The 15,915-nt window shown below is 41.6% G+C and overlaps 1 protein-coding gene across 3 annotated transcripts in view; it reads right to left on the bottom strand.

Moving 5' to 3' along the window:
- Positions 1 to 15,915, bottom strand: part of smg1 (SMG1 nonsense mediated mRNA decay associated PI3K related kinase) — an 83,991-nt gene that overhangs the window by 53,671 nt on the left and 14,405 nt on the right. For all 3 annotated transcript variants that reach the window (XM_076032663.1, XM_076032665.1, XM_076032664.1), the window contains exons 8-18: positions 14,568 to 14,640; positions 13,433 to 13,530; positions 11,338 to 11,511; positions 10,314 to 10,535; positions 9,774 to 9,875; positions 9,336 to 9,626; positions 3,476 to 3,606; positions 2,133 to 2,294; positions 1,907 to 2,025; positions 1,624 to 1,711; positions 1,394 to 1,495 (exon numbers count right to left, since the gene is read on the bottom strand). In XM_076032663.1, the coding sequence (XP_075888778.1) occupies positions 1,394 to 1,495; positions 1,624 to 1,711; positions 1,907 to 2,025; positions 2,133 to 2,294; positions 3,476 to 3,606; positions 9,336 to 9,626; positions 9,774 to 9,875; positions 10,314 to 10,535; positions 11,338 to 11,511; positions 13,433 to 13,530; positions 14,568 to 14,640 (1,562 nt within the window). The remainder of the gene's footprint in view (positions 1 to 1,393; positions 1,496 to 1,623; positions 1,712 to 1,906; positions 2,026 to 2,132; positions 2,295 to 3,475; positions 3,607 to 9,335; positions 9,627 to 9,773; positions 9,876 to 10,313; positions 10,536 to 11,337; positions 11,512 to 13,432; positions 13,531 to 14,567; positions 14,641 to 15,915) is intronic.

Here is a 15,915-nt window from a genome sequence, read left to right as displayed (position 1 = left end):
TGACTACAAATATTTCCAGAAGATGCAACAGTGCAAGGACTGGTTGGCAGTACGCATAGCAAATGTAACAAGAAAAGTAAATGACATTAAATAGAAAGTGCAGCAGGTTATTGCAATTTGTCTTTGGTTTCAGTTATTGTCCTTATGGGAATATGTAAACGATCATGTACAGTTGCAAGAAAAAGTATGTGAACCCTTTGGCATTACTTGGATTTCTGCATAAATTGGTCATCAAATATGTTCTGATCTTCATCTAAGTCACATCACGAGACAAACACAGTCTGCTTAAACTAACACCGCACAAAAAATTCTAAGTTTTCATGTTTTTATTGAACACAACATGTAAACATTCACAGTGTAGGGTGGGAAAAGTATGTGAACCCCTAGGCTAATGACTTCTCCAAGAGCCAATTGGAGCCAGGAGTCAGCCAACCTGGAGTCTAATCAATGTGGTGAGATTGGTTGTGTTGGTCAAAGCTGCCCTGCCCTATAAAAAACACACACCAGTCTTGCGTTTGCTGTTCTCGAGAGGCATCGCCTGATATGAACCATGGCTCGCACAAAAGAGCTTTCAGAAGATCTACGATCAAGAATCGTTGGCTTGAATGAAGCTGGAAAGGGTTACAAAAGTATATCTATAACCCTTGATGTCCATATGTCCCGATCCTAGAGTGTCAGCTAAAGACTTACAGAAATCTTTTGGCACATGCAAAGATTATTGTTGACAAATCTACAATAAGTAAAACATTAAACAAGAACGGATTTCATGGGAGGACACCACGGAGGAAGACATTGCTGTGCAAAAAATAAAAAGTAAAAATAAAATATTGCTGCACGTTTGAAGTTTGCAAAAGAGCACATGGATGTTCCACAGCACTACAGGTAAAATATTCTGTGGACAGATGAAACCAAAATGTAGTTGTTTGGAAGAAACACACAACGCTATGTGTGGAGAAAAACAGGGGTTTACATACTTTTTCTTGCAACTGTATGCATGTCTCAGTTCACTTTTGTCTATGGATATATATGGTGCATGGTGTCTGTGTGTGATATAGCATGTGCATTAGCAGGAGGAGGGTGTGTGTGTGAGAGATGGATGCAGAGGGCAGAAACGGGTGGTGGTGTATGTGTGTAGCAGCAATTTTTTTTTTAAATTTGGTATTTTTTTGGTATATATATATATCTATCTTTAGATATGTGAATCACGTTAATATATTTTATTTCTTTATTTCTTTTTAAGTCACTCTTTGCACTCGTTTTAATTCCAAATATCATTCAAATTTCCGCAACGTGGAATAAATAAAGGTATTTTTCTTCGCCCGGAAAATTTTTTTTAAAAAATAAATAAAAAATCTGGTTAATTTCTCCAACTGTCTGAGACTGAAAGTCTTACCTGAGAGCCACGTCCAGGGGGATGGTCCTCAACAGCTTGCCGTAGGCCTGCCTCACCCTCATGGCTGAGTGGACCAGCTGCACTCTGCACACATCCACACACCTGAACACACACACCACAACAACAGGGTTCAGCGCTAACTTGAAACAGGAAACAAGGAAACACTGCAGACAATAAACTATTTTTTCCACAATAGTGTTTGACTGTAGATTAACTGTTTGGTGAGAGACCTCTGCTGCTGCTCCGTGGACATGGACGAGGAGAGGATCTGCAGACAGTGGCATGCCTGCAGGCAGATGCTCTGATCCTCATTAAGTCCTGTTCAACCAGGCACAATACATTGGAAACAATAAAATTCCAGTGCTGCTCAAAAAGATGAAGAAGGAGAAGCAAAGTAGGAAGAAGAAGAAGGAAAAAGGAAGAAGGAAGGAAGAAGAAAGAAGAAAGAAGGAAGAAGGAAGAAAAAGAAGATGAAGAAGAGAATCTCTCACTACACTATTTGTCTCGTCTCACCGTTTGACAAGAGGCCCGAACAAAACTTGGTGAAGGAGGGAAGCGAGAAGAGGGGGCTGTACGTGTCCGACTTCTTCATCAGTACCGAGATCTCCTGAGCCCACGTCATCAGCAGCTTCCTGAAATACCACCACCACCACATGAAACAATGTTGGATCGATCAGGCAATGCGGTTAACAACAACCAAAAATGAATCAATAATGAATGATAACACAAAGACAAACACCTGGTCTCCAGATTGAGGTTCTCCTTCACCAGCAGACCTCCCAGAAGGCTTAGCAAGGTGCTGAAGTGTTTCTTGGTAGCTGTGGTCACAGTGCTGATGACGGCGCCGTCAAACAAGGACGGAGACGACGACGACAGGCTGGACGAGATGAACTGGTCGTGTCTGGTGGAAGGATCAGAAAATAAAGGAAGGAATTGAAGGAAAAAAAAAACATGCAACATTGAACACATTTTTATTGAATGTTTGCATCGTTGCAGCAACAATATAGTGCAAAGAGAGGAAAAAATCATATAATTAAAAATAAATAAAATACAATATTTATAGAGTAACAAAGGAAAAAAACAAAAATATATTTTAAAATTTTACTGAACGGCGTTAATTTCCCTAATTAGTGCGGTCTGATATCTGTAACAGTCGAGAAATGGGAACCAAGGCACGGGAAAATAAATTTAGACGTGTTCTGGCAAAGCAGAGCAGCACGTGGCCTCGGAGACGCCCCAGGAAAGTGTTGTGGGTGCGAGCTGCACAACTGCAACCATTGACTGGAGTGGACGTCGTTCAGTCCGCAGTGCGTGATGCAGACGGATTGTGTGGGAATTTGGTGGTAAAAAGACAACTTTGGAAAATGATGAATTGTGAAAGGGAAAAGTGACTGTTAGATGCATTGATTGAAATAATAATAAAAAAATACTGACAGTGATTTGGAATCATGATTCTCCATGTCTCATAAACTGAAAGTTCCAGTGTGTAATATTTGGCTTGATTTATGATTTTTATATTGGTAAAAGCTTAACATACTGCCCATAAATACATTAATAAAAGTTGTATACTTGCAATACAATAAATTTCATGTGGTTTTCCTACCCTTATAACGGTTTTCATACATATATATCAGAATATCCATACATCAATAAGAGTCTTGCTCTCAGTTAGCTGCCATCTTGCATCACCATAATTCTAAGGAAGCCTGCTGTGGAATATCCTGCTGCCTGACAGTTCGTTTAGTATTTATGGTGAACACTGGCGTCCTCAAATAAACCAATGAAGAAAAGGAAGGTGGATGAGGTATCCAGGTTTGGGTGTGCATGCCACCAGAGTTCACTGGTAAGCTCAGTAGGGGGAACAAGAGCGATAGACGGCTGCAATCTAAAATGTAACCACTTGACGTCGCTGTTTATTCTTTGAAATCTCTAAATATTACACACTGGACCTTTAAATGCTATTGCAGGAAAGACAAACAGATGACTTCAATGCTATGGAAAGAACAGAAGTCTGAAATAGTTTCACAGCACTTCATTTAAGCAATTTGAAAAAATGCTCTTAGGAGGATTACGGTTTATTACCTTGTGCAGTGAGAGTACAAAGTGTAGAGAACTGCAAACTGGATGGAAGGGTAGAGGACAGCTAAATCTGAGTGGACCAACATCAGGTTATGACTCAGCAGTGCAAAAACCGTCGGAGACAAGGCCCACATCTGGAGAAAAAAATATTTAAAAAAAAAACATAAAAAAAACAAGACATTTACAGTGAAAATAAGGGTAAAAAATAGGGATGCACGATATGTGTTTTTTCAAGCACGATACAGATAACATATTTATGTTTATTAAATTTAGAGTCACCTGTAGTTTGAGCACACCTGGAATATATATATATATATATATATACACACAGATATATACATACGTATGTATATACATACATACGTATATACACACACACACACACACACACACACATATATATATATATATATATATATATATATACATATACACATATACATATATACACAGTACTACCAGAAAAATTAGCATATCAAGTAAAAGTTGTTTTATTTTGGCAATTTAACATAAAAGATGAAACCAACAAATTTTATTGAGCCACTACACGCAAATTGACATATCTCAAGCAGTTCCTTGTTGTAACTTTGCTGATTAAGATTTTCAGCTTATTAAAACCACAAACCCACTAACTCAGAAAATTTGAATACTGTGAAAAGCTTCAGTTTTGTAGGTTCAAAGAGTCCAAAGAATCCAAAACACCTGCACAAGGGCCCTGAGCCTTTAAAAAGTCTGTCTTGGGTTGGCTCAGAGGAGTTCAGACATGGGGAAATACAGCAACATTTTCAGGATATTCAAATTTTCTGGGTAGTACTGTATATATATATATATCTATAAATATCTATCTATCTATATAGATATATGTATATATCTATATATACACATATATAGATATATAGATGCTGTATATCGATATCTATATATATACACAGACAGATAGGTAGATACCACTGGCCCAGGTCAACATCAGGTATCATAATAGCGAAAAAGAACTCTTTGATTTAATAACATTTAATTTTTTGAGGTAGGCTTTCAAAAGTGCAGCACAAAGGTGCAAGTACACTTCTTCCAACAGTGGATTACTCAAGTAAAATAAGTTCTTTCACCATCTCCTCCTCAGTTAGCTTTTTTTTGTGGCCCCCTCCTGATGCCCAGGCAGTATAACCTTGGCGTCTTCTTCTGGGCCTTGACTGCCACCAGCTCAAAACAGCCCTCTCCACAGTTTACATGCACACGAACTTAGACAGGAGGTGTTCATCGTTAATTAACTATTAACATAATCGTATCATAATAATTCAAAGATGTTAATTACATTATAGATAGAAATCATAATTCAAACATCGATGAAGAAATCGCGTCCCATTTGTGACACGTGTGCCTGCAGATCTGTGTTTACAAGCAAGACGGTTAAACACAGCAACGCGTATGCGTTATCACATGTTGATACACATTAACTTTTCTCTTCTACTTTTCGTCTTTTCTTTTCTCTTTCCAATCCAATAATACAACAACATGGCCACACAACCGATTGACGATAATGACGGTACATTTAAGCCCCTTTCACTCTGGCCAAAAAACGTAATGAAGACCCGCTACGAATCGGCACTTGTTGACAGTGGAAAGGCCACCGAGCTGCACCGAAACGCATCAAACAACCCGGCAATGGAGCCGGGTTGAAAACGGCTACGATTGGCTTGGCTCCCATCGGTTTGCGGTGGGAAAGGGAGACCCACGTCGACATCACATCTTTTACCTGCTGCACAGGATAGCGTTGAGCGTTAGGTGCGCTAAGTCATAACCTCACGCCAGTCGCGGCGTGTTGTTCGATTACGTTCCATCAGCTCTTGAAAATTGTTTATTGTCCTCTGGCTTTTTCGCTCGCAGCTTGCACACAAAATAGACCAGACGCTGAAACGATCGCTGCACGGCGCAAGCCGGCCGCGGAGGTGCGCGCCGCTTCAAGTCTGGTGTGAACGACATCATACAGTCAAAAGTGCCCAACAACAAAGAACACTGGCCACCGCCGGACTCGCTTCCATGTTGCTCATCACTGCTTCCATGTTGCTCCCACTGACCAAACCCCGCTGGGTTTGGACTGTGGGAAAGGGGCCAAATGCCGATTGATTGAGAGCCGACCCACGTTCAAAAAACACAATGTCAACCCCCTACTTTTAGTGGGAAAGGGGCTTAAGAGGCTGTTTATACGGGGCCGGATTATTTGAAACAGCACATCTTCGAAAACGCTCTCAAAAAAAAAAAAAAAAAAAAAAAAAAAAACTTTTACACAAAGGCATATTTTTTGACAATGTGGAGACTGGAGACAACTGAAGACGATGTAGTACCTATGGCCAGCCTGGTGTGGGGCCGCAAGTTTACTCCCTGAAGGCGGAGGAAGAACACCTGAAGAACGTCATGTTTGAAGAAGCAGTAGCTCGCTAACATGAGCACCACTGAGAGTAGAAAGAAAGATCGCTCGTGATGGTGTGGATAAACGACAGAGTTGAACTTCTGCTTCGAGTTACTTTAGAACACAAAGGTTTGAAAGGTACAAGCTAAGGTTGACTGGGCATCATGCCGCTAAAAGTTTGCTAACATTTTTGTCATTTAGGTTTCCTGCCTCAGTTTCCCAGTCCGCCAACCCAAAAGAAAATCAATAAAAGAGGAAAACGGGGTTTGCAAATCGCTTATGTTGTGTTTATTTTCACTTTGTCACAGTCTACAATGGATCCACAAGAATGTTTCGTGGACGTAACGTGTAACGTCAGCTCTCCTGAACCAGCGGTAGCCATTGCATAAATACCCACCGCAAGTAGCTGCATGAAGACTAGAGGGGAGCTTAGGTAGTCGCGCTGGTCTTCAGGTAGAAGGGAAACTCCGAACTGGGTTGAGGATCGTTTCTCCTTGTGCGCAAGCGTAAATGTGGGGTCTGTCGGGTCCGGTTGCTTGCGGTTTGTCAAGTTATTGTACCCACTACGTCTGCCGTAGAAGATTTTATTGCCACTCCGTCTTTGGAGTCACTGGACAAGTGGTCAAGGGAGCAGTTGCTCCAAGTTGCGGAGCATTTTTCCGTCGCCGTACGCCTCAAAGAAAAAAATCAGAAATGCTATTAAAACAGAGTTGATCAGCAGTGGTTTAATGTCCTCGAACAAACCGGTTTTGTCGCCATGTCCTACTACTTCATCTTTCCACACACTGGGATTAACTTTTGAGCAGCAGAGAGAGATGTTTATTTCGCAATTCGAACACTAAAAAATGAAACATGAACTGGAAATAAAAAAACAAATTGAGGCGGAGAGATTTCGCCAAGAGTTGGAGAGGGCGAAGTTGGATTTGGAGAAAAGTCGGTTGGCCGTGATCAAAGACGTTGGCTGGCGAGGCTCCAGGCGGACAGGCGCCCAGTTATTCTGTGCCTGGGTTTGACGTAAATAACTTGCGCTTGTTGCCACAGTGCGATGAACGGGATCCGGACACATTATTTCTCTCGTTCAAACGTGTGGTTAAGGCAAGAGATTGGCCGGAGGCAGATTGCGCACTTATGCTGCAGTGTGGCCTCACAGGGAAAGCTCAAGAAGCGTATTCAACCCTCAGCCTTGAGGATATTTCCAGCTACTCCAAAATAAAATCTGCGGTCCTGAATGCGAATGAATTGGCGCCAGAGGCAATACCGCCAGCATTTTAGAACGTGGGCGCGAAAAACTAGCCAGACGTACGTGGCCGAGATCTGTCGATTCATTTTAAATGGTGGTAAACTACGCTAGATGTCACTACTTTTGCAGACCTGCCGTTTTTCATTGAGACTGACACTGGTGATCCTTTACTCGGTCGCGGGATGGGGTTGAGAGTCCTCCCTGTTCCTTTGTACAAGTTAGTGCTCGATTGTGACTTGGTTAATAGGCGATACAGTTGTAGGTGTGCGACCGGCATTGCTTATTGAAGGGGTGTATTTTATTCTGGGCAACGGCATCGCGGGTAGTCGGGTATGGACAGATACCCCACCCTCACCCATTCTGGAGCATCGCTAGAGGTCTCTTCTACTTCTGCCATCTCACGGTAGCAGTGTTGATGTGACTGTCCTGTCTCTGTCTGAACTCCCTCTGTCGCTCTCTCACAGTGAAGTAATGCAGGAGCAGCGTAGCGATCCTTCTTTAAAGGGATTATTTGAGCGTGTTTTACCTACCCCGGAGATCACTAGTGCCCCAAATGGATACTTCTTGTGTAATGACGTGCTTTTCAGAAAGTGGGTGCCTGTTGGTGAGGACTCAGTGAAAGCTGACGTTTCCCCGCTGGTGGTCCCTGATAAGTTCTGTCCCCTTGTGTTGAAAGTGGCACATGATACATCGTCTCGATAACTACCACTAACACGTTACGTGATCCCGATCAAAGACAGTCAGCGCCGTGCTCTCCGTGGGACATAAACACATCTCACTCCCTCCCGCGGAACGCCTCCTAGCCCGGCTTTGCGAAAGAGAAAAGAGAAAAAAAAATCATTTCTTGAAACGCTGACCTCACATCTCTAAACCCCACCCCCTGCCTTTGCAATCTGAGCGGCCATGAGGTGCAGACGACAACTCACAACAACAGCCCCGGGCAGCGACCTGTCCCTGCTACTACTGATCAGCCTGCAGTCTCCCAGTAAACCTCCACTACAACAAACCGCAAACTATAGTGAACAATAACACCCGGTGCTCAAGGATTGATCGTGGATTGTGTGCAAAGTGAAAATAAACATAACATAAGCGATTTGCAAACCTCCCGTTTTACTTTTTATTGATTTTATATTGGGTCGGCGGGCTAAAAAGTTGCCGAACTTTTACTGGCAACCTTAACATGGACTTTTTTTGGGGGGTTTTTGTTCTAGAATAACTGGTAGCAGCAGTTCAACTCTGTTGTTTATCCACACCGTCTTTTCACAAGCGATCTTTCTATTCTCAGTGGTGCTCATGTCAAGCTACTGCTTATTTAAACACAGCGCGCTTCAGGTGTTCTTCTTCCTCCGCCTTCAAGGAGTAAACTTACGGCGCCACACCAGATCGAGGATAGAAACGACATCGTCTTCAGTCGTTTCCAGCGTATCCATGCAGACGGCTTTGTGTAAAAGCGTTTTTTTTTCGAGAGCGTTTTTGAACAATCCATCCCTGTGTAAACGGCCCCTTCGAGAAAAGTTAACGTGTATGAACATGTGATACGCATACGCATTGTTGTGGAACTACAGAGAAAATAACTTGCGCTCGCTTGAAAACGCAGATCTGCAAGCACACGTGTCCCATTTGTGACACTGTACATCGGCGTTTGAATTATGATTTCTATTCATAATGATATCAATATCTAGGAATCATTATGATACAATTATTTTATTAGTTAATTAACGATGAACACCACCTGTTTAAGTTTGTGTGCATGTAAACTGTGGGGAGGGCTGTTTTGAGCTGGTGGCAGTCAAGGCCCAGAAGCAGACGCCCGGGTTAAACTGCCTGGGCAGTGGGGCAGGGGGGCACAAAAAACTCCCCCCTCCTGGGTCCTCTGGGCCAGTGGCTTTTGAAGATCACTGTGGCAAATCACTGTGGCAGATCACTGTGGCAAATGTCCCTTATTGTGTACCTCTGGTCAGTAATTGGGTAAAAATGGGTATCATTTTTTTGGTTGGTGGTGTGCCATGCCATTTTTTCAATGTAAAAAATGTGCTTGTCTCAAAAAAAGTTTGAAAAACACTACGCCGCAGCCTGACAGCGCATTTGGCATTTAAGGTGAATGCTGGCAGATGAACTCAACGAAGAAGAAGAACTCTTCAAAAATGACACACTAGACCTTTAAATAATACACTTCTCAGAAAAATAGCCTGCCAAAAACACACAGCTGCACTCACCCCAATGAGAGAATTCTTGGTGTTTCCAATAGTTGTGAGAGTGCTGAGGTTGAAGACGAGGGTGAACTGAGCCTTGTCCAGGGGGATGGAGAGGTTGGTGTAGGCAGGGTGCTGGATGCTGGGACCAGGGACACCAGCTGCTGGGGCTCTGCTGCTGGGCTTCAGTGTGAGTGTCAAGCTGGATAAGGCACACGTCATCTCGCCTAGTACCAGTTTATAGGCCGCCTCCAGTGTTGGGATGTTCTTGAGGCTCAGCAAGGCCTGGTACACACTATGAACAGCTGACATTACCTGTAGGGTGAGCCAGGAGTATGCACACAAACACAGACAGACACATAGCTGCTCATTAAAAATGACTCTCAGCTTTAATTTGAAGAAAGTTGAAGCGATGCCAGCAACAGGATATGAACTGTTAGCTGCGAGATAAAAGATGCTCACCTCTTTGTCTCTGTGGAAGCGCAGTTCCAGCAGGTGGGAGTTTGGTGCCAACAGTTGCTCAACAAATGATAATGGAAGCTTTGTGTTAATCTGGTCCACTATCTGAAAGCAACAGAAAATCAAAGCTTTTAGGCGAAAAGCAAACAGTAAAACACTAAAGTATATGAGTATATACAAAACAATATGAGAAAAAGAGTGCATACATAAAAATATAATCCGAGTATATCTTTTAGTTAAAATGTGAAAATGCACACGAAATATGATAAAGATAAAGGCTGTAAATACATTTATAATTGTGTTATGAGGAAAATCAAGAAAAAGAGACAATAGTCAAAAGTTTTTCTGTATCTGTAGATTAAAGAAACTACAAAAATATTGATCACGGTCAATACACATTATTACAGACAAGACAGTAAGATGATTTAATGCATGACCAGAGAGTGTAAAAAGAATGTGCGTGTGGTCAGTTGCTGATCAAATAATCTGCTAATAAAATAATAATAATAAAAAAAATAAAATTATATAAAATGTGGCCCAGACCAGAGTGAGAAGGTTGAGTGCTGACAGGATGTAGTCTGATCCACAGGTTCCACAGCTGTGGAGCTGGTCCAGGCCATAGAGCAGCACTGTGTCCATCAACGAGCCGCAGGGCTCCACGCTGGCCAGCAGGACGCCCACACACTCGTTCCCCGCCGTGAGAACCGCCTCCGAAAACAGAACCTGCTTTGCTATGGTCACGCAAACCAGGACCCGGCTCAGGAGCTGTGGACCACACAAGGAAAAAAATAAACAATAAACCAACAAGCTTGATGATTGAATGCTTGATGTTGGAATTGGAACAACAAGGCAACCGACTGGAAAAAGGTGGTTTGCCCTCTCTGGGTCAGTGGAGAGACCCTGCCTTATGTGGCGGAGTTCAAGTATCTGGGGGTCTCGTTCACAAGTGAGGGAATGATGCAGCGCGAGATCAACAGGTAGATCGTTGCAGCATCTGCAGTGATGCGGTCGCTGTACGATCTGTCGTGGTGAAGGAGCGAAGCCAAAAGGCAAAGCTCTCGATTTATCGGTCGATCTACGGTCCTACCCTCACCTATGGTCACGAGCTTTGGGAAAATGACCCAAAGGACGAGACCGCGGATACAAGCAGCCGGAATTGATTGATGTACTTTATTAATCCTTTACAGGAAATTAAATAAATGAACGCCTTGGGGTCCCGCTGGATGAACTGGAGGAGGTGATGAGGGCCAGGGAAGTATGGACATCTCTTCTGAGACTGTTGCCCCCGCGACCCGACTCCGGATAAGTGGTAGAGGATGGATGGATGGATGGATGGATGGATGGATAGCAACAGCTTTGTTGTTCAATTCAATCACTTCAATAATTTATTTACCAGGAATGACAGAAAGTGGGCTCGCGATTTGATTTCTGTGGAATAAATTTAGGTCTTTGCGACTTCATAATGGGGGGGGGGGGGGGGAACTGCTGATGGTCCTGAGACTCCACCAGTGGAGAACCACTGGTTCTACACGACTCAGTCCATGGACTTGGCGTTGTGGTGTCTTACATCAGAAACGTAGCCGTCTGTGATGGGTGGGCCCCTGAGGGGGCTGAATCGCTCGCCGATGCTGCGGACCACCGTGCTGAACACCCTCAACAGAGCCGCCAGCTTCGGCAGCGACACCGAGGGAGGCGGGATGTCGTCGTCCAGGGTCTCTCCACACGCCACGTGATTCAGATCCTGCAGAGGAGGAAAACATAGGGAAAACAGATTACATTTTTAACTATGCTTAAATGTGACATTTGGTCATTTTATAACTATTAAATATACATTTGAATGGACCTTTAAGCATCACCTGTGTCACTCATTTCCCATGAAAAACTTTTCACAAGTAAACTAATGGATGTGAACCGAACCGTGTTGGGCACTGACATAATAGTGCACTCAGTGTGAAGAGTAACGCTGCATTTCCAAAACCAAATCAGTTCAAATTACGGTTACCATGAAATGAAATAACGCACTTATTATTGTTGTGATTGTGTTTAGTTTTGCGTGCATTCACGATGCAGCCAGCGGCAAAGCAGCAGTGAAGTATAATATATACACATATGTAAATACATATATATGGGCCATTCTACAGAATTGGTGCAAAGTCAGAGTTGGAAACATCTTGAAATAAATGTGTCTTTTCCCAAAAACTTTTCATGTATGTTAGTTTTATGATATCCAAGGTACACATTTTTAGTATTTGCACAGTTAGTTCTCGTTTTGTATTTTTCAGACAGCTTTGGAATATTTTTCCTCGCCCAAAATGTGTCACTACAGAAACACAATGAAATATCAAAAGAAAAATAGGGGTTATACTGATGTATTAAAATTGTGTTTAAATCTACCTTGTAAATTATGGAGGACTAAAAGTGCCAAAATTAAATGAATACGTCAATAGATAATTATTTAAATGTGTCATTAATTAATTAAAATACCAATTCAATAGTGAAATATAATTATTTCACTATTTATTTAATTATTTCATGGTTGTGTTGCAGCGCCTCAGGAATTTATTATATCTGTCAAACCCGCCCATCAAAGTCAGTGGGTGGGGCTTACTCAAATGGAGTCTAATCCACCGCTTTCGTCTGAAGTCTTTCTAAACATGGCGGCTTTGTTGGTGGAGGATCTCCATGAATGTTGGAGGGAGTTGGCGAGAGAGATTTCAGAACTTGCAGACTATGTGGAATCAGGACCTGCTGACCCCGAGCACGTAGCGTGTAAAGCAGAGGAATTTAATGAAATTGGCAGAGTTATTTCTGCACTCTCCGACCAATTATCCAGAATCGATTTGCCTTGACTTGATGTGCAGTGTAACCAATCAGGTGTTAGGATCTGCCCACTGACTTTGATGGGCGAATTTGACGGATAAAATAAATTCATGAAGCACTGCAACACAGGACCATGAAATAATTAATTAAATAGTGAAATAAATATATATATTTTTCCATGAAATGAATTGGTATTTTAATGAATTAATTACACATTGTTGTGTTTACTTCAAATTGTAATTAATTAATGACACATTTAAATAATTATTTCATGATGATGTATTTATTTATTTATTTATTTAATTTTGGCACTTCTGGTCCTCCATTAGTAAATACATTTCTTTGAAATGTTATTTTTCAAAATTCACAGGAAAATTAAAAAAGACATCTTAAAGTTTTCAAGAGTGATTTATCAGAATCATTGGATTTTGAATCCAAAACTTTTCTTTGTAAAGGGCATAAAGTTGATTTTGAACCAAACACCATCAGAATATCTTAGTTGATCATTCAATATACTTTTATAATATTTTTGACAAAACATCCCATGTTTCAGTAGTGACCACACACACACACACACACACACACACACACACACACACACACACACACACACACACACACACACACACACACACACACACACACACACACACACACACACACACACACACACACTAACTGCTCCTGTCTACTTTCAAGACATTCTCTATAACACCCACAACCGAGTATTGCATTATAATCCCACTTGAGCAAATAGTTGCAATCGTATATACATTACTATAACTATTTACTGGAATGTATGACTAGAGAAGATGATGAGTGTAGACCAATGGTGGCCTCACCTCTGCGTAGGCCTCCATGTCCTCCAGGAACTGTCCCAGCAGGGTGGTGGAGAAGGTCAGGTCAGCCACCCAGAACTGCTCCAGACTCTGCAACCAACCTGCACCATCCGGACAGCCATCCAGGCACAGTGGTGCAAAGTACACATTCTTCATTACACTACTATAAATAGATTTTTCAGGTATCGCATCTGTAGTTTACTTGAGTATTTTTTTTTCTGACGACTTTTTACTTTTACTTACATTTTGTGCACAAATGTCTGTACTTTCGACTCCTTACATTGGAAAAAACATGCTCTTTACTTTTTTAAAAGATACAAATTTTGTTCAAAGTAAGTCATTGTTGTTGCTTCAAGTTTGAACTCGGCTGATGTGTAGCTAAACATTAAAGTGGATAATATTTTAGATGGAGATTATTTTCGAGTACCCCGGCTTTGTGGTCACCGTAGCCAGTTCAGTCCAGATTATTCTGACATAACTTTTTCTTCTTTAGAAAATTATCAACAAATGTACTATTTCATTAATGGCAAAAAGATAAATATTTTTTATTACTTTAGTACATTGCAGAAGCTGTGCTTTCTTACTTTTACTTGAATCAAGGAGTCGAATCCAGCACTTTTACTTTGACCACAACATTTCTTTACACAAGTATCCATACTACTTTACTGAAGCACAGAATGTGAATACTTCTTGCCACCTCTGCAACGATGATCACTAGGCTACAACGTTGCTCTTCAGGTGAAGCAGTCAGAGAAGCAGCAGGATGTGTCTGTGCAAAGACACAGTTTGACTGCAGAACCTCATCAAATCTTGATCTTCCAGTGGAGAAGTAAGGAAAAACATCCACAGTCTCCACAGCTACTGTTTTACTGACTGACTGACTCTCCAAATACACATCTGGTTTATGATCGGCAACTCTCGACTTCGTAAAGCACTCTTAAAAATACTATTGTTATTATTATCATTATTGTTGTTATCATTATTATTACTATTATCATTATTATTATTATTTTCATGTATTGAGACACTGTTTCAGACCACCACAATCAGGTATCAATCTAAAGGGAGCTGCTAAACATTGAATGTGATCATTGGCAATTGGCAATAATCTTGCAATTTCCAAAAATGTCCAAGTGACCTGAGACTTGTTGGGTGACCGACTGCTTCTGCGTGTGGTCTATGTGCCAGCCCACCAGGATATCCACCGTGTCCTGTCAAGAAACAACACATTACACCAGGTGAGCGGTTCCAGTCAGTCAACCTGTGTGTGTGTGTGTGTGTGTGTGTGTGTGTGTGTGTGTGTGTGTTCTAAACCATAAAAAAAAATAAGAATTTTCGTTTCGTAAATGAGAATGTTTAATACACGTTTTAAAATCTGACACTAGCAGACCTCTTTCTTCTTTCCTTCTTCACATACAGGTGTGCTCAAAAGTTTACATACCCTGGCAGAATGATTTCTTGGCCATTTTTCAGAGAATATGAATGATAACACTAAAACCGTTCTTTCACTCATGGTTCGTGCTAAGGTGAAACCATTTATTAGCAAAAACCCATGTTAACTCTTTTCAAGTCATAATTACAACAGAAATTACACAAATTGCCCGATCAAAAGTTTACATACCCTTGAGATTTGGGCCTGATAACATGCACATAAGTTGACACAAATGGGTTTGAATGGCTACGAAAGGTAACCATCCACACCTATGATCTGTCTGCTTGTAATCAGTGAGTTCATTGAGTTTGTTGGCTCCTGACAGACCCTTGCACTGACATCTCTGGACTCTGAGTCATGGGGAAAGCAAATGAATTGTCAAAAGATCTGCAGGAAAAGGTCATTGAACTGTATAACACAGTAAGGGGATATAAGAAGATATCCAAGGAACTGAGAATGCCAATCAGCAGTGTGCAAACTCTAATTAAGAAGTGGAAAGTGAGAGATTCTGTTGAAACCAAACCACAATCACATCGACCAACAAAAAATTCTGTCACAATGGCTAGGAAAACTGTTCGAGATGCAAAAAAAAAACAACCCACAGATTACTTCAGCTGAAATACAGGACTCTCTGAAAAAAGTTGTGTGGATGTTTCAAGATGCACAATAAGGAGGCACTTGAAGAAAAATGGGCTGCATGGTCGAGTCGCCAGAAGAAAGCCACTACAACGGCAATGCCACAAAGAATCCTGCTTACAATATGCCAAACAGCACAGAGACAAGCCTCAAAACTTCTGGAACAAAATCATTTAGAGTGATGAGACCAAAATTGAGCTTTTTGGCCACAACCATAAACGTTACATTTGGAGAGGAGTCAACAAGGCCTATGATGAAAGGTACACCATTCCGACTGTTAAAACATGGAGGTGGATCGCTGATGTTTTGGGGATGTGTGAGCAACAAAGGCACGGGAAACTTGGTTAAAATTGATGGCAAGATGAATGCAGCAGGTTATCAAAAAATACTAGAGGAAAATTTGCACTCATCAGCCCAG

The sequence above is a fragment of the Nelusetta ayraudi genome, unplaced genomic scaffold (genome assembly GCF_046127955.1).
Source record: "Nelusetta ayraudi isolate G7.1 ecotype Tasmania unplaced genomic scaffold, CSIRO-AGI_Nayr_v1 ptg000034l, whole genome shotgun sequence".
Lineage (NCBI taxonomy): Eukaryota > Metazoa > Chordata > Actinopteri > Tetraodontiformes > Monacanthidae > Nelusetta > Nelusetta ayraudi.
The sequence above is the reverse complement of the archived record's forward strand: the minus strand, read 5'-3'. Positions and strand labels throughout refer to the sequence as shown.